General features: G+C 40.8%; 1 protein-coding gene across 2 annotated transcripts in view; it reads left to right on the top strand.

The window, feature by feature from the left end:
• Positions 1 to 18,481, top strand: part of AFAP1 (actin filament associated protein 1) — a 107,114-nt gene extending 88,633 nt beyond the window's left edge. The window contains exons 10-18 of one of the 2 annotated variants that reach the window (XM_050973342.1): positions 1,304 to 1,515; positions 3,159 to 3,304; positions 6,772 to 6,889; positions 8,327 to 8,584; positions 10,363 to 10,477; positions 11,719 to 11,883; positions 12,446 to 12,636; positions 13,376 to 13,537; positions 17,843 to 18,481. In XM_050973342.1, coding sequence (XP_050829299.1) covers positions 1,304 to 1,515; positions 3,159 to 3,304; positions 6,772 to 6,889; positions 8,327 to 8,584; positions 10,363 to 10,477; positions 11,719 to 11,883; positions 12,446 to 12,636; positions 13,376 to 13,537; positions 17,843 to 17,869 — 1,394 coding nt within the window. In that variant the 3' untranslated portion in view covers positions 17,870 to 18,481. The remainder of the gene's footprint in view (positions 1 to 1,303; positions 1,516 to 3,158; positions 3,305 to 6,771; positions 6,890 to 8,326; positions 8,585 to 10,362; positions 10,478 to 11,718; positions 11,884 to 12,445; positions 12,637 to 13,375; positions 13,538 to 17,842) is intronic. The other variant, XM_050973341.1, reaches the window with a different exon arrangement.
• The last annotated feature ends 3,098 nt before the right edge of the window (positions 18,482 to 21,579 follow it).

The raw sequence follows: 21,579 nt of genomic DNA, 5'->3' as shown, positions 1-21,579 counted from the left end.
TGTAGTGCAATGCAGAGTGATACAGGGTTTTGTTACAGGAGGAGGGAGGAGAGCTGGAGAGTGTGATTATCACAAGGAGCCAAAACCAGAGGATTATGCACATCCTCATTTTTTATAGCACCTTCCAAGATGTGCACAATCCTGATCTGCTATATCCTGTTGGATCACACTTTGACATTGGAACCATAATGTTGGAAGAAAAACCTAGAAAAATGAATAATAAGTCATAGTTTTAATGAAAACCAAAGAGAGAGCTCTCCAACAGGATTAAATGAAAATCATGTCTGAGATAGAAGACAGCTTTTTAACCTCACTTCTGGCTTTTGCAAGATACCATTTATTTCCCTCCTCATAGCCTGTTTGGAAGCAGCAACATGCTGAATTCATGTACCATTTGTAATGTGGAAGCAAAAGTAAAAGGTTTTTTTTTTTCTATTTCCAAACTGTACTAAGGCAGGAAAAAAGGGCATTGCTCTGACTGTAATGCTTGAGTCTGGAATGATTGTTGCTATGGTACAGAGAAGGAAAACCACAAAACTCTGCCTGTTTAATGATATTATATGCCTGCACACTATATTGATATAGAGCATGGTAAGAAAAGTGGGTGGTTTTAAAAGAAAATTTTTAATGACATTTTAATATGTAAGGATACTGTATCATAATTACTTCCTGAATTTTAAACCAATATGAATTTTATTTCTATGTGCAAAGGTAACAATCTTTTAAGTTCTGGTTTGCAAGTGCTGCAAACCAGATGTGCATTTTTCTTTCTAAATGTAATTAGAACATAGAGCATCAACACTTCCTAGGTCGTTTAAACACTGCTTTTGGATGTTACACAAGGTAGCTCAATACATACTTACATAATAGGAGCTGTGATTTTCCCAGAAAAAGTTGGTCAGGCACAGTTACCAAAGTCATTACCCACGGAAAGGCAGAGTGAGCACACTGGCTGTGTATGTAACTGTTTTCATCAGTGTCCCTCTCCCATTCTTACTGAAGTCCTGGGGACCTGTGTGCTCCTACACATGCAGCTGCTGCAGGACTGACACAGAACAGCCATTTGCACATGAGCTGGATCACATATTTCTATGCTTTTTCTTGGTTATTGGCACAGTGAAAGTTTTCATTAAAAGGAGTGGGGCAGGGTCATTTACTTGTCTTCCTAAAATCCATCTGGACTTTCTATTAGAAGAGGAACAAGTTATTTAAAGGCTAGCATTACATTGAGAAGCGAATTTCTTTTTTCTTCCTTTTCAGAAAAAGTGAGGAGTAAAATATCTCACATTTCATTTTATTGCAGGATATCTCAACGTGCTCTCTAATAACCGCTGGCGCGAGCGCTGGTGCAGAGTGAAGGACAATAAACTCATTTTCCACAAGGACAGGACAGATCTGAAGACACACATTGTTTCCATCCCCCTCCGTGGCTGTGAAGTCATCCTGGGGCTGGATTCGAAGCATCCCCTGACCTTCCGCCTGCTCCGGAACGGGCAGGAGGTCGCTGTGCTTGAGGTACAAAAGCTGAGACTTTTAGCAGCTCCCTCCCACAAGGTGAATTAGAGAAGCACTTCCATACAACCTGTGTCTGTCCATTCAAAAAAATCTTTGGAATAATATTGCAGAGCTGAACAATAAATGTTGGAAGGAGGAAAGAAGTTGTAAGTGTTGTAGACAAAAAATTTGTGCCAGAACAGGCAGGACATCGCTGTGCTTGAGGTACAAAGGCTGTGACTTTTAGCAGCTCCCACAAGGTGAATTAAAGAACTTTCATACAATCTGTGTCTGTCCATTCAAAAAAAAATCTTTGGAATATTATTATTGCAGAGCTGAACAATAAATGTTGGAAGGAGGAAAGAAGTTGTAAGTGTTGTAGACAAAGAAAGAACTGAGATTAAATGTAGTTCAGAAATCTTCTCAGTAAAATACCTTTCTCTTCACTGACCTCCCCTTGACCTTGTGCTAGAATTATCCCTGCTCCATCTCTAGGCACACCTTTGTATCAGGGATATGATCACTTTGGGTAAATAACTTAGCAAGAAATAAATAATGGATCACTGTTGATGAGAGCTCTAAAACTCCTCACTTTCATTTGTCTGCTATTTATGGGAACTCCTTTTGCTCAGTCTGTGTCTGTATTAATACAATTTGCATTTCAGAAAATGCAGTGTGCCAGCAGCCTGGTGTGTCTCTTGACTCTCCTCACATGCCCACACCTTTGTCTGTGTTAGGTGGGTCAGGCTTTCTATGGGGACTTTATTCATCATCTTGTAAAACCTAAAATGAGAAGACACTTAAAGGCAAGTGTAATGAGCAGTAGGCAACCTTCTACTGTCAGTGGCAGGACAGGCACTTTGACTACGTTGGGTTTCTGACTCTACATCAAGGCTGCTGTCCTTGCAACCAGGCCTGTTATACGACAGCAGTTCAGAGAATTTGAAAATAGAAAACAGCTCAAGGAACTGTGAAAAGCAGTGAAATATGTAAAAATAAGAAATTTAGAAACCGCTATATTTGTTAATGACAAATTGTTACCTTTCCCCCACTATTTCTATCCAATATTTACTTCTGAATTGGTCACTTGAAGCAAAATATGAAAAAAACTTCAATAATTTTAATAGTATTAATGCTTTTACTTGTATCATCATCAGGAAGATGGATGCCATCATTTAGGCAAATGTAGCAAAATTTTTCAAAAAGTAACAATAAAATCTCTTCACTATTTTGTTCCCTCTTCCCTGTTGTTTCTGTTCAACAGTAACACTTTCTTCTCAGTAGTCATGCTATCCAAAAATCCTCCAGCCTAACATAAGAAAATAATTATGTTAAAGCTTTCAATATTCTGAAGTCTAAAATAAGCATTACTTGAATCTAAATCCACTGGCCTTAAATGATTATTTTTTCATCTTTTTAGTGGATTGCCCACTTTGTATTACATCATAGCTGATGAGCACATGGCTTAGTTAAAGTGCCCTCCTTCTAGCAAAGCAGATTTAATATGAAATCCTGGGGTTTTTAAGAGTTCAGCAGAATGAAACCAGAGCCTCTCCTACCATGTGGTAGCAATTTGTCAACCAAGAAGAATGTGCATTTTGCAATCATGCTCAGCCCAGTGGCAGAGCATGGACCTGACCTGTGTTCTTGCCCTCTCCTCACAGGCCTCCTCCTCAGAAGACATGGGCAGATGGATTGGAATTTTGCTGGCAGAAACGGGGTCTTCTACAGACCCTGGAGCTCTGCACTACGACTACATCGACGTGGAAATGACGGCGAGCGTCATCCAGGCTGCCAAGCAGACCTTCTGGTGAGCACATTCCCAGGGCTGCTCCCAGGGCTCTGGGAATTCACAGCCATGTGTTAGCTCCACTGCCAGCACTGCTTATCACAGTCCACCTCCCCCTTTGCCACATACTCAACTCCTGAAGTGGTTCAGCATTGCAGCATGTTAGATGTGTTTGTGATTATTGTGTTGGAGCCCTGCTAAGTTCTGCAAGAGATGCAGGGCACTATGCAGCTTTACTCAAATCTTTACTGATTTTTTTCAGTAAGTCCCCTTATCAAATACTATGTTTTAATCTTCTGTTTTACCTAAGGTCTTAGAGCTGTTCCTGGAAAAGAACAAATACTCTGAAATACGCAGCTACGTAATTGACATTTATTGGCTGTATTTGCTGTACATGTAGAGAAATTTGCAGCATATTGTATATTATAGGCTGCATATATATATATATATATATATATATATATATATACATATATATACACTCACAGTGTATAGCAAGTTTAAATTTTGGACAGTCACATAATCAGTGTTTCCTTCTCAAGTTCTTTCTGATTAATTAAAAGCTTCATCAAGCTCACCCCCGTTCAATTAATTTCTGGGGTTTAATGTGGGAGGTGGATATTGAGAAAGTGCCTAGAGGATGCAGCCTGGAAACTGTTTAAATTGCAGATCAATAGAGTGAATTCCCCATTACTGATCCCGTGCTAAAAGAAGAAATGCATACTTAGCAGATATAGTGACTTACATGTTCAGTTCATTTGAGGCACTAAAGCAATCCTTGGTGGGAAAAACCATCATTTTTCCTTGGCTAGGTGAGGTTTTTAGAAACAGGAGTGAAGAAACAGTGGGGACAGGAGGATGCCCTGCTGCAGTTGTTCCCTGTGGTCAGGAAGTGGGTGGCCTGAGAAGACAGATGGCAAAGTCATCATCCCTCATCCCGCTGCAAGATGACACTCCCTAGACTAATTTGGAATTTGTGTGACTTAATACATTAGAGAATCACAACCCATCTGCCCATCATGACTTTGAACAGATAGAAAATGAAGGGGGGGGAAAAAAAAGGAAAAAAGTTTTGGAATTTTCCAAAGAAAGATCCTATTGCCATTAGCAAGCTTCCGAGAGAAGTTAACAAGGGAAAATGCCCAGCTTCAGTCAGAGTCCAGTTTGAATGACTTCTGATGGAAATGAAAGTGACTCAGTGTTAACACAAGCCCAATTTTGTGAAAACCAAATAATTTTGATAGAATTAAAATGCACTTAGCATTCAGACTTATATTAATATTTGTTTAGAAGTCAGTAGGGCTCAAAAAGTTTCTCCTGTGCTGACATGAATTTTTGCTTCAGTCAGCATCTAGCAATAACCACATTTAGGAGAAATAGAATGGTAACCTTTTCCCCCCTGAATTCTGCATGGCTTTCCTTTTCTGCACAAATGTGGTACTAATTGGAGCCAAGTGAACAAACATATGCAACTAGACCACATGTTAGAAAGCAATGTCAAACAACTTGCAAAATAGCAGAATTTCCCTGTTAAGAATTAATTAAAATTCATTGGGTGTCTTTAAGAGCCTGTGAGGGCTTGCTGATAAGCAATAGAGTAGCTGTCTGCTGATTTTCAACTACTGCTAGAAAATGAGGAGAAATTATAGTGGTCCTTAAATGTTAACGAACTACTACATTTGCCCTTTATAGAATGAATATCAGTATTCCAAGTTAAATGCAGTTATCATTAAAGCTTAGTTTATCACTCAGTCACTTTAGATTATTGGTTATGCACTTATTAAGACCGATGCTTTGCAAAACTATCAGCTCCTCATTAACAGTCCCATCAATTTCCTTCACCTAAATCATTAGGTATGGAGGAAAAGCTATGGAAATTTGCTTCCAGGCAAGTTTCTCCATTTTCCTTCTAGCAGTTTCTGAATATAATTAACTTGCATGGATGCACCTGAAAACATGATTAATGAGGATTATTGAATTAATGATTATGAATTGTTTGCAACGACTGAGATAAATGCTGCCTTCCTTTGGTGGCAGAAATAGTTACTACAGGTGCATCAGATGCCACTAATGAATATCCCAGTTTTGAGACATGGTTATTGTATATTGCTGTAATTGGAGACTTAACTAGAAAGAAACTGAGCATCAACTCCAGACTCAGTTCTTCACACCAACCAGAAGCATTTGTGTAATGCTCTTCTTTAAGAACAGTAAACAAATGCAGCCCTCTAATAATGTCTAACAAGGTATGAGTTATGATAAGATTAAAAACATTTTTGTCATGGGGTTTTCCTGGGCTTTTTGCTGTTAGTTTGCTTGAAGTAAGAAAAGCTTCTGTCTGGTATTTTTTCCATCCCCACACTGCCCTGAAGGGTTCACAATGAGCAGGTTCATCCCTCCTGTGAGTCCAGGTTTCCCGTGGCTCAGGTGAGCCCCAGTTCTCCCTCTGAATGAGAAACTCAATGGACTCCATGTGCTTCCAAAGCCAAAAGAAAGCAACTGTTAAAACCACAGCATTCCTGAGCTCCTGCCAGCACTACAGAAGACCCTCTCTGCTTTAGCAGTGCTTTATCATATTTTATGAATGTCAGCACAGACTCTGAATAGTTCCATTGTTTGGGATGGAAAACATTGTTTTCCCATTTATGTACACCTGAAACTGTAGGAATGGAATTATTTAGGATCTCACTCTATACCTTATTCAATTCCAGCAGTTGCTACAAAGGAAGACTCACCCTTGGAGTCATTATTATTAAGCAACAGTATTGATCGGAACAGGATAAGGGTGGGGGGGAAATTAAAATATATTTTATATATGTATATCCCTTTTGAAGTTTCCAGAAGACTCAGGTCCACCATGTGTAGCAGAGCAAGAATGAGCATATAGAATATTTGCATGTGCAATTACCCATAGAGAGTTCGGAAGCATAGTGCCATAGCCAGCCAAAAGTCCTGATACAGAGATGAATTGCCAGGTTTTGAGAAAGTAATTATTCAGGAATTTTTTTATAGATATGTTAACTTGGATTTCATTGAAATTATTTGGGTGTTTTAAAATTTTTGCTGTTTTATGTTCTTAGTTCTCTCATTTCCTAAGTTTGCAGCCCCTTGGGCATGCATGCACAGAGAAACACCTGCTTCTCCCCAGTGCAGACAACAAGGGAGCGTTTCTGGGACCCTGTCAGGCTGGTGTGTAACAGAGACCAGCAGGTTCCTATGTAAACATGCCAGTGAGCAATTACAGCTGTTGCCCTCCTGGCCTTCACACAGCCCCATCCCCACTGCAAGAATGGAGAACAGGAACATATGTTGTGTTACTGGCTGTAGCAGCAATGTGTGAGTAGCAAAAAAACAAAACTGCCCTGCAGAAAGTGAGAAGCTCCGTGCTTCCAGGCTGCATAATCAGGCATGGGGAATTTACCACTGTATCATCCCTTAGGCTTAGGTTTAAGCTCTGGTTTTTATTGTTTTCCCTTTGCATTGTTCAGTTTCATGAACAGGCGGGTTGTGTCTGCGAGTCCGTACCGGGGGAGCGCTGCCAACGGCTACGCCTGCCCCAGCGGGATGGCGCTTCACTACGACGATGTTCCCTGCATCAACGGATCGGTGAGAGCTCAGCCTGCACACAGCAAATGCTTTGCATGTGTTCAGTGCCTGGACGTCTGAAAATTATATTATCTAAAGATCCTCACTGGGCAGTTTCCAGATGAACTCATGTTTTTTTGATTGGGGGTTGCAAACTCCTCTCACACCTATAGAATATAAGGGCATGGGACATATTGTTTACGTTAACCTGCATGTGAGCCAGTGTGCATTTAGAAAGCCGTTGCCTGTTGATGATTTGTTGCCAAGTCCTTGAATATAATTCTTGAGGAGGTATTTTTTTAGATCCCACTGGAAAGGGCAAAATTAAGGACTCAATTACACCAGGCACTTTTTGATGACTTTTGAAAAAACACCAGTACCAAACACTTCTCAGTCCCTGTGACTGCGTTCCTGAGGATTGCAGGTGCTGCTCGTCCCAAAGGAGAACCACAGTGGTCACTTCCATCTTCTTAAATTGCAGAGCTGATTGTAGGCAGATGTGTGAGAGGATTTAACATCTAGTGGATGCTCACCAATAGCAATATGGGGTCCTCAGGAAGGTTTGCAGGGGAGCTACAGCCTATGTCAGCTCCTAATTTGGGCTCTTGTGTGAAGGTCCCACTAAGGGCGAACTCAAGAGAAATTAATAGTTTCAAACTGTGAAATAGACTGGACATTCAGTCCTCCAATATGTCAGTAATGCCTGAAAGATGTTAGAAATCCCCTCTTGGGAACAGTGCATGATCACTTGTGTGGAGAGCAGTCTTGGCATAGTTCTTGGATGTGCTCATGCCTTTGTTTGAGTAGTGTACTGCCATGGCCAGGATGGGTTAAGGAAGGATATTTAGCAGTCAGGTTGGTTTCTTTTAATGTTAATCAGATGAACCACTGGAGTACTATTGTTGAGCTTTCCATTTTTCTAAAAGTTAAAAAAAAAAAAAGAGCTATTTTAGTTCTTGTAGCTCAGAATAATAAATCTCCATCAAATAAAATGTGCTAGCATACCAGCAGCTGATATTCATGGGAAAGACATGTAGCCTGAAGAAATTAAAAAAAAACAAGCTAGAAAAAACTTGGCTTCTGATAACTGCTAGGCCATATTACTTTTAACAACTCATGTACCAGATGTAATCCCATGGATTCATCTGTGCAAACTGCAAGCATCCCCCTGCTGACACAGTCTGCCTCTGCCCCCTTGGTGCTCGAGCTGCCAGCTGAAGGCACAGTCAGGGTGTTAGGTTTGCTTGTACCCAGGGCTGAGGCTGTGAGCCATGGAATGCCATGCTTGCTTTCCACCCAGTGTCCTCCCCCCACTTTTCTAAAGGGTGTCAGTGGTAAGTGTCTGCTCACTAAGCACTGGGGGCTTATGGAATCCCAAGCATCACTAATGTTTTAATTTCACTTAGGAGGTTCTGCATGGTGCATTGTTCACTAACTGCCGAGGTGTGTGTGTTGCAGTGGGAACCAGAAGATGGCTTTCCTCCTTCTCGTAGCAGGAACATTGGAGAAGAAATGCTTTATGATAACGCAGGCCTGTACGATAACTTGCCGTCTCCAAAAATCTTTGCGCGCTATCCGCCAGCTGACAGGAAAGCCAATAGGTTATCTACTGACAAACTCTCCTCTAACCATTACAAACACCCTGTCTCATCCAGTCTGTCTCCTGCTCAGTCTGTCACTAACACCTCTGCTGTGGGGAGGGGATCTGGCTCACAGGTACTGTACTGTTTAATACTTAACAAAGCTTTTTATTGGTTCTGTTTATCTGCTTGTTATCTGAAGGGACTCTTAGAGTCCCTTAGTGTTGGCACTGATGGGCCTGGAGTTTAGTTATGAGCCCACTGCAAATGAAGCAGGTTTGCAAAGGTATAAATTCCAATGTGGAAGTAGTGGTACATGGAAAAGGCTTTGCCACCATGTTCTGGATGATTTACAGATAGTGAATAATGAGGGGAAAAAAAAATCAATGTGACCTTCCACACTAAACCTGAGTGCATGTCTGGCTGCCTTTTGGCTCCTCAGGCAGAGATGTCTTAGAAAAAAATAAACAAAAAACAGGTGACATGTGACCTGACTGTGACAGCAAATTTGGCTCTTTAGAATTGTACTAGTCTATATATCATGTATATTTTGGTTATATATTTGGTGAATATGCATATATATCATAACTTGATGCCATATACTTAGTAAATTATATTGTATATATTCATATATGCCATCTTTATATTACTGCCTGTTATTTTCTTCCCCATAAAAATAATGAGGCTATTTCTCTGCTGCTTTCTGAGGGTGGCTGCAGGCTTTTGCACCTCAAACATGAACCTAGAGAGCAGATGAAGTCCTGTGAGCTCAGCATTGTTGCAGATGGGCACAGCCCAGCAGGGGAGCAGAGCAAGCCTTGCTCACAGCTATGCCAGGAGCCTTCTCAGAGCCCTTAGCTGGTCCCTGAACGGTGGTCATTGGCCTTAACCAATGTATCACAGTGTGAATATCTCACAGTGATGTGTGGTTTTCAATCTAATCTGACATGGAACGGTTAAGAGAAATGTTTCCCTTGTGTAAGGTACCTATCATATTGTGTGTTAACTCACTTAACCCTTTCAGAAACTTCATATTGGAATATTGGAATTCAGTGCAGTTGCATAATTGGAGGTGGACATAAGCAGTAAATTACTGCAGCAGCAAGCTTCTCGATGCACTCCCAGTTTAGTCCTCACAAACCTTTGGAAGCAGGAGAACAGAGAATGGCACAGATGTGCCCTGTCCTTGGCTGGAGCCTCCGTGGAGGCACTATGAGTAGGTCAGGACAGGGTTGTCTTTCCAGAGTTCAGTTAATTGCTGTGAGTCCTCTAAATGGAAATGCCTTGAACGTGAGATGCTCTGTTCCTGGTAATCTGGTGAGCCTGTCTGGCCATTATGAGAGGCTTTCTTTAAGTAAGAAAAGCTTTTAAGTAGCAGCTAGAAGTTGTATAAGGGGAAAACAATATGTTAACGCCTAGCACTTAAAAATATGTAATAATAATATTGTTTCAAAAAATAAAATCCACAAGGTCATATAAAGAAAGAATGTTGAATTTTTGTGTGGCAAGCCCTGGTAGGTTTTACTGTGTGAAATTAACTCTGAAAAAGTTGTGTTTCAAGAGTCTTTACTGTAAAACATTTTTCAAAGGCACAGTTATTTTTCTGCCTTGCAGTGGCTTTCTTAATACTGTAAATGCCAGGGTTCTAAATGCCTTGGAAAGCATGATGCCACCAGAAGCAGGGAGTTCATCCCCTTGTTATCCTGTGATTGCTGGCATGGCTCCCGCTGAGCAGGCAGCTCCCAGAGGCATCTCTGGAGGAAGCGCCGTCTCCGGCTCAATCAATGTGCGCTATTAAAGCTCTCTGATGTAGCAAGCAGCTTTCTGTCAAGCTCTGCCCTTGATGAAAGGGTGAAAGTAATGCCAGTGGCACGGGAATAGCTGGAGCCCATCTGTACTTTTGTTTTCAAACAGTTTAAAGGCAAGAAGCCTCCTGTGACTGCTAATGGGATCACTGGAAAAGCAAGGACTTTAAATAGCCAGCCAAAGAAATCTGAAACGGTTTCCTGTGTGAAGCGCACTGCATCCAGTAAGTGTCTGTCCTCTCTGCTGCCTCACTGGGGAGGGGGGCCAGGAGGGTGCCCTGAAGGCTTCTGTCTTAGCAGGCAAGGTGCAGAACCAGTGTGGATTTTGAGAGCTAGAGGCTGAGGAGGAGATGCCAAGACTGAACAGGAGATACCTTGGTGACTTAACTCCAGCCACACCACATGAGAAAAGGGTGCCTGTCATATGGGAGAATGATAAATATGAAATGTGGCCCCAGGGCTGCTGCAAAGTCATGAGGGCAGCAGGGAAGAAAGAAGGATAATGATTCCTCATTTGGAGCAGAGAGGAATTCTATCTTCCTGTTGGAAAAGGAGGATGAGGAGCTGGTATAGACATAACAACGTTGCGTTGCTCAAAAGTGGACTTACTAATGAAGTCTTATTTAAGAAGCCATGGATTTAATGGCAGCAAGAGGAATTGGTGTTAGACTTTAGAACAACAGTAAATAGCTTCTAACTGGCTAAAACTGGCTTGACAATTCTTTGTCAGGAATGATTTCATATAATAGAGTATGCCTTCAGATATGTGACAAAGCGATCTCTTGGCTGACTTATCTTCTTTGAGCCTGCAACTGGAGCAGAGCTATAGAGGGGGCTGTGATATGAATTAGACCACAAATATATCTGAGCCACAGAATGAAAGCATTTGTATGGGAAATGAGAAAAGAAAAAGAAAGCTGCCAAGCGTCAAAGAAGTGTGAACATCTTTTTATTCTCTTATGTAAGGTGAGAAAAGATGTGCACTTGAAGTAGGAATGAAAGCCAGGCAAAAGGCCAAGCAGGTGGTTTTTCCTCTGACCCTTCCAATTAGAAATGAAGGGTTCATAGCTAGAGAGGAGCCTCCTTTCCATCTTCTGAACTACAGAGAAAGGCAAGGCCATTTTTCAAAACCAGTGTGCTATAAAGTAACTGCTATTTCTCATTTTCCTCATGTAAATATAAAGAACAAACTCTATCCCATATCACTGTCGTAGCTGTGCTGCAGAACTTGGCAGAAATCATGGGCCTTGAGAAAGAGCCAGTGGAAGAGGAAGGCCAAAACTTTTGCTCAAACCATAGAATTGTAGAATGGTTTGGGTTGGAAGGGAGCCTTGAAGATCATCCAGTTGCAACACCCCAGCTGTGGGGAGCTGTGACATGCTTCATGTCATGTTTAGTCTCAGGGACCAGTTCAGGGTTGTGCTGTTAGTTTGAACCCTATTTAACCACAATCTGATACATGCAGATGCAGAGCAGTACAAATATGGCAAGAATCGTGTGGAGGCAGATGCAAAGAAGTTACAAAGCAAAGAGGAGGAGCTGCTGAAGAAAAAAGAAGCCCTTCGGAACAGGCTGGCGCAGCTCCGGAAAGAAAGAAAAGATCTGCGAGCTGCCATTGAAGTCAATGCTGGTAGGAGGTGCTTTTTGTGCTGAATCCTCACCTGAGAATAGCCTTAGCTATCCAAACAGCTTTGTATTCTGTGCTGAATGTCACCCTAAACAAGGTTAGGTTTTGATGCTGAGCAATACTCTGTAATGTCTATATTTGCTTTCTATATAGATACAAAATGTATAAGATAAAAATACATATGTGTAACTGTATGTCCTTATTTTATATATGCATGTGTATGTATACACATACCTAAGGAATTACACTGGTGAGAACTTCAGATAAGCAGACCATGGGAATAGTTTTTTTGTCACTAGCTAATTATAATTTCATGATACAGAAAAATAAAGAAAGCAATACTGATTTGAAACCAGATTTCTAGGAATGTCACTTGATAGAAGGCATTTGATTTATGCTACTAAACTTTTTACATGAAAAAAGTGTTTTATGTAAAGTACCCAATTTTTTTTTCATGTCACTGATACCTTGTAGAAACCTTGTTTCCTTACTGTTTAGAAAGAAAATTTCTCTAAGTGTCAATTTAACATTAATATTGAAATAAAAAAATTGCTATGAATGACAGGCAGGAAGACCCAAGTGATTCTTGAAGACAAGTTAAAGAAGCTGGAAGAGGAGTGTAAGCAGAAGGAGGCTGAGCGTGTAAATCTGGAGCTGGAGCTGACTGAGGTGAAGGAGAGCCTTAAGAAAGCCTTGGCTGGAGGCATCACACTGGGCTTGGCTATTGAACCCAAATCAGGAACATCAAGTCCACAGGTATGCAAAGCCATGGAACATGCAAACCCCAGTACCATGGGCTGGGAGTGCTCAGCCTTCCCAGCTCCAGCAAAAATGAGTAGGAACTGAGAGTTGCATAATGGTTTTTTAAGCCTGAGAAATAAGAGCAGAACTAAATGCCTTTCTGGGTTATTTACATTTCCTGCTGCAGCAGGGAGCAGTTAGACATGGGAATCACAGGCAGGATATGTTAGGATAATGTGCAAAAAGCCAACACCTTGTCCTGAGTGGTTGTATAAGTGCAGGAACCAAGACATTGCTCCAGCCCAGGGAGATGTAAATGCACCAAGTCATCATGCAGTGATAAAGCCCTGCTTGCACTGGTGCTTGTCAGTTGTGTCACACTCTGCAAGGGCTGCATCTAACACCTTCAGGGTGGAGCTTGTGCTACAGATCTGTGTCTGAAGCAGCCATCACAGAAAGATCAGAGGTAAGATCTGCTAGCTGTAATTATAATCAATTCCTCTGGATTATCCATAGTTGTTTAATCAGACCCATAGTTGTTTAACAGAAAAGAAACTTCAATTTTCATCACAGAACACGCATGCACATTGTTTTGGGGTTTTTTTTGTTCACATCTCCTTTTCATTTATTCATCATTATTATGACTATAGTTTCTTTAAAGAAAAGTTCTGCAGTTCTGAATCTAAAGTAGAAAATATTGCACATGTGTGACTACCTGGAGGAAACTCAATATAGGCTTTTCACTCTTTATTAGTCTCCAATTTTCAAGCACCGAACTTTGGAAAACTCTCCAATCTCCAGCTGTGATACCAGTGATACTGAGTGCTCCATCCCTGTGAACAGTGCAGCAGCTCTGAAGAGACCTCCCTCATCAAACAACTCTCCATGTCGAGGCCATGTCCTTCGAAAAGCAAAGGTGGGAGCATTGGTGTCCTAATTAACTTCTCCTGTGCTTTTTCATACTTTCTTACAAAGTCTTATTTAGCCTTAAGAAGAGAATATCTAAATTATTCACATTACTACATAAATACTACTGGTTTGGGGATCCTTCTGCAGAAGAGTTGCTAAGTAAGTTTGGGAAACAGATTTGACTCTACTCTGATTCTCTGTTGCTTTTTAGATCTAATTTGCAAGGTAAGTAGTCTGTGGTGTAGACAGTCCATGTGTCCACTACTCTGTGTAGCAGAGAAGTGGTTAAAAGAGCACTGCTCTTTAACCACTTAAGTGATTAGAAATGGCACAGAGATTGGGTCTGATCTTTTCCAGCCACTGCAAAAACAGAATGTACTTTATAATTAAAGACAATGTGTTGTGCAAGTAACTGCTCAATGTACATTTAAAGTAAAAGCTGAATTACTTCAATTTTGTCGTGCAAGTACCAGGCTGAGATTTGCTGTCTTCTTGTGTTGCTACAGTTTTCTAATTTTTGTGGTTTAGTTTAAATGGGATTTGTATGACCAGTCTTTTGGGCTAAATTTTCTGGCATCATAAACATGTGGGCAACACATAACCAAGGGTGGCAGTAATAGCATTGGGCCCAAGCTTTTGTTTATTTAGTAGTGCACTGCTAGCTGTAATTATAAACAGCAATAATCATAAACACTTGTCGTTCATGAATGCCCGATTCTTCAAGTAACTTTTGTTACATGTATTCATTTATTATATACATTTCCAGTGTCTGAGTATAAGCCTGGGACCTAAATGTAGTAGATACTGAAAAATCAGCAGCTCAAAAATTTATTTTATTATTAAATTATCATAATAGAATTATTTTTCCTGATATACGATTTGAGACAGCTTTCTCACCCTTCTTCTCCCCCTTTGCATGGACATCAACTGCTTTTTCCTGCCACTTAGCCTGATTCATTTAAATCCAACTAAGAATAATTACACTCAGCATAATAGGTTTCAGTTCTAATCAACTTTGAAGTCTGCAGATTGTGTTTCAAACCTGAGGAAGGATTTATGTGCTCTAAAGCTTATCTGTGTTTTCCAATTATAGCCTAATTTGTGCCATAACGATATCATCTCTAACTGTACACTTTGTCTTAGATGTGGATGGTAGCTCAGCCATACTCAGGGAGTGTGGTCTAGCAGAGCACAGTGCTTGCAAATGGGAGCATGGATTTGTGCTGGACAGGCACATTAAATCCAGACATCTAATCGTTACAGCTGGAGAAACCAGGGCATTATAAAAACCTAAACATTTTTGGTGTAAAGACTACTTTCCTGTAGTACATTTTTTTATGCTCAACACATACCATACAGGAAAAGCCCTGCTGTGTTTGGTGTCGGTGTGCTTTGGATGGCACAATAAGTTGGTCAAGCTTTTTAGCAGAGGAGTCTTGGATATGGGATTAGTCTAATCAAAAAGGATACGGAGCAACTAAGCATATTTTTCCCATGCTGGGAAAAACAACTCAGAGTATCCAATTCAGCTTTAACAGCTTTTTCCCTAAAACCTCATGCACTAAATATTAAGAGTGAAATTTTGCTGAATTAGATAGTGCAACCCAATCTGTTCCCAGCCCATTGGCAGCCACAGCTGCCATCAGGTGCACATCTGCAGCACGCCCCACACTCGGGGGTCGCTGTACGTGTGCGGGGGTGGAATTTGGCTCTCAAATTCTTTTGGCCTTTTGCAGTTGTGAGTGAGCCCAGGCCTTGTAGCTGTGGCTCAGGAAAGGGCGTCACACGTGAGTGTCCCAGAGCAGGGCTTGGCTCTCCAGGCGTGGATGTCAGTGCAGTTTGTGGGAGTGAAACTGATCCCACATCTGTGCTCGCGCTCGCATCTCCAGCAGCTGGCACATCTCCCAACGCTAAGAGGGAGTTGTGTAAACGTTCAAAATGTCAGAATATGGTTTTTCCCCCTGGTGTGTATTTGAATGCACTGCATACCTCCCTTCTTGGCCTTTTCCTTGTGTGGAGGATGCTGAGCCTGTCACCTGCCAGCCTCGTGTCACAGCCAGCCTTGTGTCACAGCGGGCTCACCAGGCAGCAGCGCTGGGGCAGCTGCTGCTCTGTGCCCTGCACAGCTGGGACAGCAGGTTGGGAAGCTCTGCCACAAAAAGCTTTCTCCTCTCAGATGCACTAGCATTAGAAGGAAATACAGAGAGAAGCAATAAGACAGATCTAGTGTTAAGAAAGCTTTGGGGATTGGCTGTTCAGGACACACATTATACATACACATACATATGCATACATACATTTGAATTTTTAACTTTTCTTTTTTACAACTATCTTTAAATTTTGTTTTTAGAAAGTAATTATGCATATTTTTAAGAAGCCAGAAGGCATTTTAATTGCAATTTTGTCTAATCTGTACTTGGCAAGAAATGGAGACTCCAATTAAAATATGGAAAACAATATTGTGCATCAGTAGTCCTTGAAAAGTAAGAAGATTCAAATATCCTTGCTGCACAGCAATTATTTCAGCATTTCAAATATTAATTTAAATATCAAATAAGTTTCTAAAGCCAAACTGTTATGTGCAGCAAGAAAACTGAAATTAGTATTTCTGATTTGTTTTTGAAATTAGTGGGCTGGTGAATGTCAGCATCTTACATCTTGCTTTGTTCAAGGACTGGAGAAGAAAAGGAGCTGTCCCAGTTTCCCAGCTCCCAGTCAGGCTGTCAGTGTTGTCTGAGACATTCTTTCCTTGGTGTGGACCTGCAGGAGCAGTGGAAAGAAACAAAAAGTTCCTTTTGCACCTGCAAAAGAAGCTTCTTCTGCTTTCAAGCCTTATTTAACACTTCAAAGAAAATCTCCTCCCAGTTGCTTAACCAAGGTCTTCCTTTATAGCTTTGGTAGCATATCTGTAGAGAACACAGATTTAATAGAGTTTTTAAAGTAACCTAATTTCTACCAGTACTGTGTTATAACTTTAGAATTACCATAATTTGAAGAGGAATACTGAATATTTAAAATAAACTCAATTTTAGTAAAAGTACCATTTAAATAAAAACAAACAAACACAAGTTTAGAAACAAAGTAAATCATTGTCTGCCTTTAAACCCAAGGGTTTGGTTTTTTTTCTTACATGGCTAAATCAGCCATCAACTGTGACCATTGCTGTTATTTTAGAACAGCTGAAGAGGTGTCCTGGTCTTACAGCTGTTGAGCCAAACGAATGCTCTTTCTGCTTTCAGCAGCAGGAACAGCTATCTACGTGCATAAGTAATGGATTTCAGTCAGAGCTCTTAAATGTTGTGGAATGGGGGTTAAATTCAGGAATTGAGGTGGGAAGCCAAGTCAGCAGGCTGCCTGCAGAGTGTCTCTCTCTGGTGGGTCAGAGAGGAATCTGCAGCCCCCAGTGCCTGGTGAGGAGCAGCTGGGCAGTTGCTCCAAGGGGATTGCTGGAGCCAGATCCACCTCCTGTGGATCTTCAGTAGTTCCTGAGGCTGAAAGGGTGGGATTCAGGGAGGGGTACAGTGTGCATGTCCTAAGGTGAGCCCATCCTGCTTCAGCCCTTCTGCTGGTGTGTACTGGTAGGAGATGCTGAGGGTGACCTTTAATAGCCCCAAGTTTTACTGACCTGGGGTTCAGCTGTAGCAATCTCATGGTTTTCACTCGTGTGGCAGAAGAAATGGCAATACCTTGCTCTGAGACAAATGACCAAAAGCATTGTAGATTTCATGTTTTGCTGTGGATGGTCTCCTTGTCCTCAGCTCACAGGTGAGGAAACTGAGGCACAGAAGGTCAAAGCAATTTCTTTAGCTTGCCAGGCAATAGCTGGTTATCTATAAGGGAGACAAATGCAATGCAAACTGACTTGTCTCTCTGCTAAGTTGCTCTTTTTAGTCATAAATTTATGTGTTTGCCATGAGTCTTTTAATAAAAAAATTGAAGAACAGTAAAACAATAACTTGGTGTCAGCTCTGAGAGATATTGAGGGTTTCCTGCTGTCTCAAAGGAGTCATTTAGAGAGCCTTGTGTGCTGAAATCAGCCTCTCCCTCACTCAGGGAGAGCTGAGTGCTTTACACCAGCCGTGGGGTGTCAGTAGCTCCAGAAGTCCCCTCTGCAGAATACAGACATGGCTTATTTACCCTGCACTGTTGCTGTATATAGTTGTAGAAGGGTGGATCCAGGGCTGAATCCAGCAAAGTTAATGAAAAAACTGTTATTGACCCCACTTGTGGCTTAGCAGATATGATGACATCAGTGAAATATCCTGATTTCTTTTAACATTTTCTGTATTCTTTTTTTTTTTTCTCTTTCCAGGAATGGGAGATGAAAAATGGAACATAAACAAAAGAAAGCCACTCACTTTCCATAAAGGCCTTACCTACTACAGACCAAGACTTAGGCTGCAAAGGACTCACCTGGAAGGTCACATCAAGTGATGAAACATGAGAAGTTTTTTAACTCTGTTAAGTTAATGGTAGCTTGGCTCTAATTTGCCTGTATTCCCTCTACTGTATTGCTGTGTAACTCCGTGTGCCCCTTTTTATTAGCTGTAACTCCTTGTTTCCAACTTCGCTGGTAGAGAAAACGAAAAACAAAAAAACCCCAACCATAGGAACTAAAAAGGAGCATAAAGTCACAGTTGAAAGTTCACTTTGCTGAAGCAGCAAAGAACCAGCAATGCTGAAGACTGGTGTGAAATCCTGACTCCTGCAGGTTAAAACTGCCTTTGGAACTCTGCCACACAGCAGGTCTGGCTCATCAGCAGAGGCTTTGCTGGTGGCTGCTCACATGGCAAACAAACCTGAGGAAATGTGCTGGCAGAAGCAGCAGTGCCTGCTCAGCCCAGCAGCTCTGCAGGGCCACAAGGACTCATTGGTGAAGCGTTTTTGGGATACTTTTCAGACAGATGCTTTTGTCATGGGGAGATAAAAAGCTGCCAAACTTGGAGACAGATGTTTTTGTAGGTTCTCTTTATTGCTGTTCTGTAGCACCAGTCATTTTCAAAGGTCATGTTCTTACACTATGACTTGTTCCTGATTTTTTTAAAAGGCAAACAGGTATTTTTAGATACTGCTTCTTTTCTATACATTTTAAAGAAGAAAAAGAAAACAATTGAACTTAGTCCTCAACAGATAATGGCAACTCAGAATGACTTATGCAGTCAGTCTTGTTTTGTTTTTTATAATATAGTATTGTTAAACTTGAGATATAGAACACTGCTGTACTTAGTTTCCTTTGTCTGTTTTCAGACCTCAGCTATTATTTTTGTGGAAAATGACTGAAAAGGTAATAATTTTCAGACTCTTTTATAAACAGCTTAACAAATAATTGGGGATTTTCTCAAACAGACTCCATTTCTGATTACTAGAAAACAGCATCTTGCATTTTAGTCTGTAAAATTACAAAAATCTTTTTTTCTTTGTCTCCATCCATGTCCATTCCCAAGAAATTACATGCAGTAAATTGCCACTGAAGCCCTTCAAAATCTCAAGATTGGTTGTAAAAAGTCAGAAGGGGGTTGGGGGGAGAATGTATAAATCAGATGGCTTCTTTTAAGTTTTCTCTTTTGTTTTTTTTAGGCCTTTGGAGAGCTTTCAATCATACTCTCAAGATTTTTTTCCTCCTCAACTGTGAGGAGTAGGAAATTAATTTTAAAAATTACCTCAAAATATGAGTAGAGTTTTAATCACAGATGTTAGGGCTGGAGTCTTGATAATTAGTTAAGACTGCAATTAAAATCACAGAAGTTGGCAAGAGAGCATTTATCAAGGATCCCATCCCTTTCTGGCCAAGCCTGCAGATTATCTCTGACCTTTAGGAATGGCTGTGTGCATCTCCTGGAGGGTACACTGGGATTCTCAGCTGAGCTGGATGCCAGAGGACATCCTGCAGGAGCTTGTGGGATTTGAAGGCACAGATCTGTCCAAGAGACCTGGCAGCTGACAGGAGATGGGGCTGTGTCCTGTTCCCAGATGCATTTAGGGCCAGGGACCCACTGACCTTCACAGAGGAAAGAAATGGGGCCCAGCATGAGAAAAGGCTCTTTGCTTCTTGTGGCTGTCCTTGGCACAAAGGGCCACAGGAATGCAGACACAGTAGGAAAGCAAGTGTCAGTGTGGTTTGCATTGAAAACACAATTTTTTAATAGTAGTTTAGGTCACTTACTAACTCTCTAACTTGAGGGCACATTCTGTACTGTGTGACTATGGACTAAACAGCATCAAATCCCCATAAATAATAGCAGAAACAAATTGGAAGCAAAAGTGAGTTCATTTAGGCTTTTTATTTCAAATTAAGTTATTTATTTGTATATTTCAATAAATATTTAATTTATATCTGTACATATTTATAATGCAAATTAGGCTTCTAGTCAAGGTTAGCAGTGATGTAACAGTTGCCATTAAGAAGTGGTCCCACATGAAGTAATGCAGAGTAGTCAAAAGCCAGATCACTTGTCTTGTTTACCCAATATTGGCATTGTCTCTTTCCACCCCCTTATCCCATGCTTAAAATAAAATTAAAAAAAAGATAAATTCCTTGGCAAGGACAGGTTTTAATCTATGGAAATGGTGTGGTGCAGCCTTCCTTCAGCTCTGCTGCAGGTGCAGGTCTCCCCCAGCACCTGCAGCACTCAGGGCCCCTATGGTGCCTGCTGCACAGGGGCTGCCCCTGACCTAAACATCCTTCACTCTTCCTCCAGCAAAGGCTCCACAGAGCCACCACCACCACTTCAGTCTATTCTGTGTAACAGCCAGGATTCTGAAAGGAGGAAAATCAAAAAGTTTGGGAAATAACCTCTCTGTAGACCACTCTCAGTGCTGTGAAATGTACTCTGTTGCCTTGAATAGCACTATTGCTGCACAATTTTTTATAAAGAGCAACAGAACTTGTATTTTTCACTGTTTTTAGATTCCAGGATCACCAGGCAAACTCAGCCATAGAGCAGCATGACTTTTGTTTTTAAGGAAAACTCTTGTATTTTGAACCATTTCTATGTCTTCTAAGAAAATGTTACACTTATGCTTCCTCACCAAATGCCTGTTACTGTACCAGGTGCTTTTTTAAAATTGTTTGTTTTGTTTGGTTTTTTTTAATGGGTGATGCTTTTTTTTATAAAAAACCCAGATCGTAACTTTAGGGGATCAAGGGCTTTTTTTTTTAATGAGATGATTGTGGCAATTTGATTTTTCAAATGGAGATTATTAATTTAGTATCAAGTTTTGTTAGACACTTTCAAATTAATTGGCCAAGGATGTGTGTTGTATGATAATGTTCTCATAAGAATGTAATTATTTCCTGATTGTATTTTTTAAAAAACAAAATCATATTTAAAAAAAATCTCTGTGAAAAAAAGCACGATAGAAACATGAGAAAAGGTTTTGTTTTATTTTTGTTATTGGATATGTTGGCAGTGCCCATTATAACTGACTGTAAATATAGCCTTTCTACTGTATTTCTCAGTGTATTTAAGTTCTTTCTGACACACATTCATGGACACTTCTGTTAAAAAAAAAAAAACAAAAAACAAAAGTCCAAAATAGACCCACCTTCAAATGTGTGTCTTAGTAGCTTCAACTAACTTTATGCCTTTCTAGTTTATTCTTCAGAAAGTCTTGCAAAGTGTGAACAAAGACTGGCACCTGTTGGTGCGACAGATCCGAGACCATTATTAATAAAGTTACCTGTCAGAAGAAGCAGTTGCAGTGTTGTTCCTTGGTGTTTGTCAGTTCCAGGAGCACCTTCAGGTGCTGAGATGGCACCTGAGCAGCTCTCCCAATACAGACTCAGCTGAGATCCATTCATTCTCCTGTGCCAGTCAGTTGAAAAGTGTCTGGACATTATCATGAGTATTTTTTGGTATCAGTTGTACCTCATTTATCTGAGCAGTGACCTCCTGCAACTTGAGTGCAGCCCAAGGACTCTCTTGGCAGTGGAAATGTGGAATTTGATGTATTTAGTGCTCACAGCAGCACTTCCTGCTTGCCTGTTGCCTCTGCACCAGTTTGCTTAGATGGCAACTCCACAACTAAATTATGCAATATGTAAAACAT

This window comes from Serinus canaria, chromosome 4, assembly GCF_022539315.1.
Source record: "Serinus canaria isolate serCan28SL12 chromosome 4, serCan2020, whole genome shotgun sequence".
In the NCBI taxonomy this organism is placed as follows: Eukaryota; Metazoa; Chordata; class Aves; order Passeriformes; family Fringillidae; genus Serinus; species Serinus canaria.
This window is presented reverse-complemented; position numbering and strand designations above follow the sequence as displayed.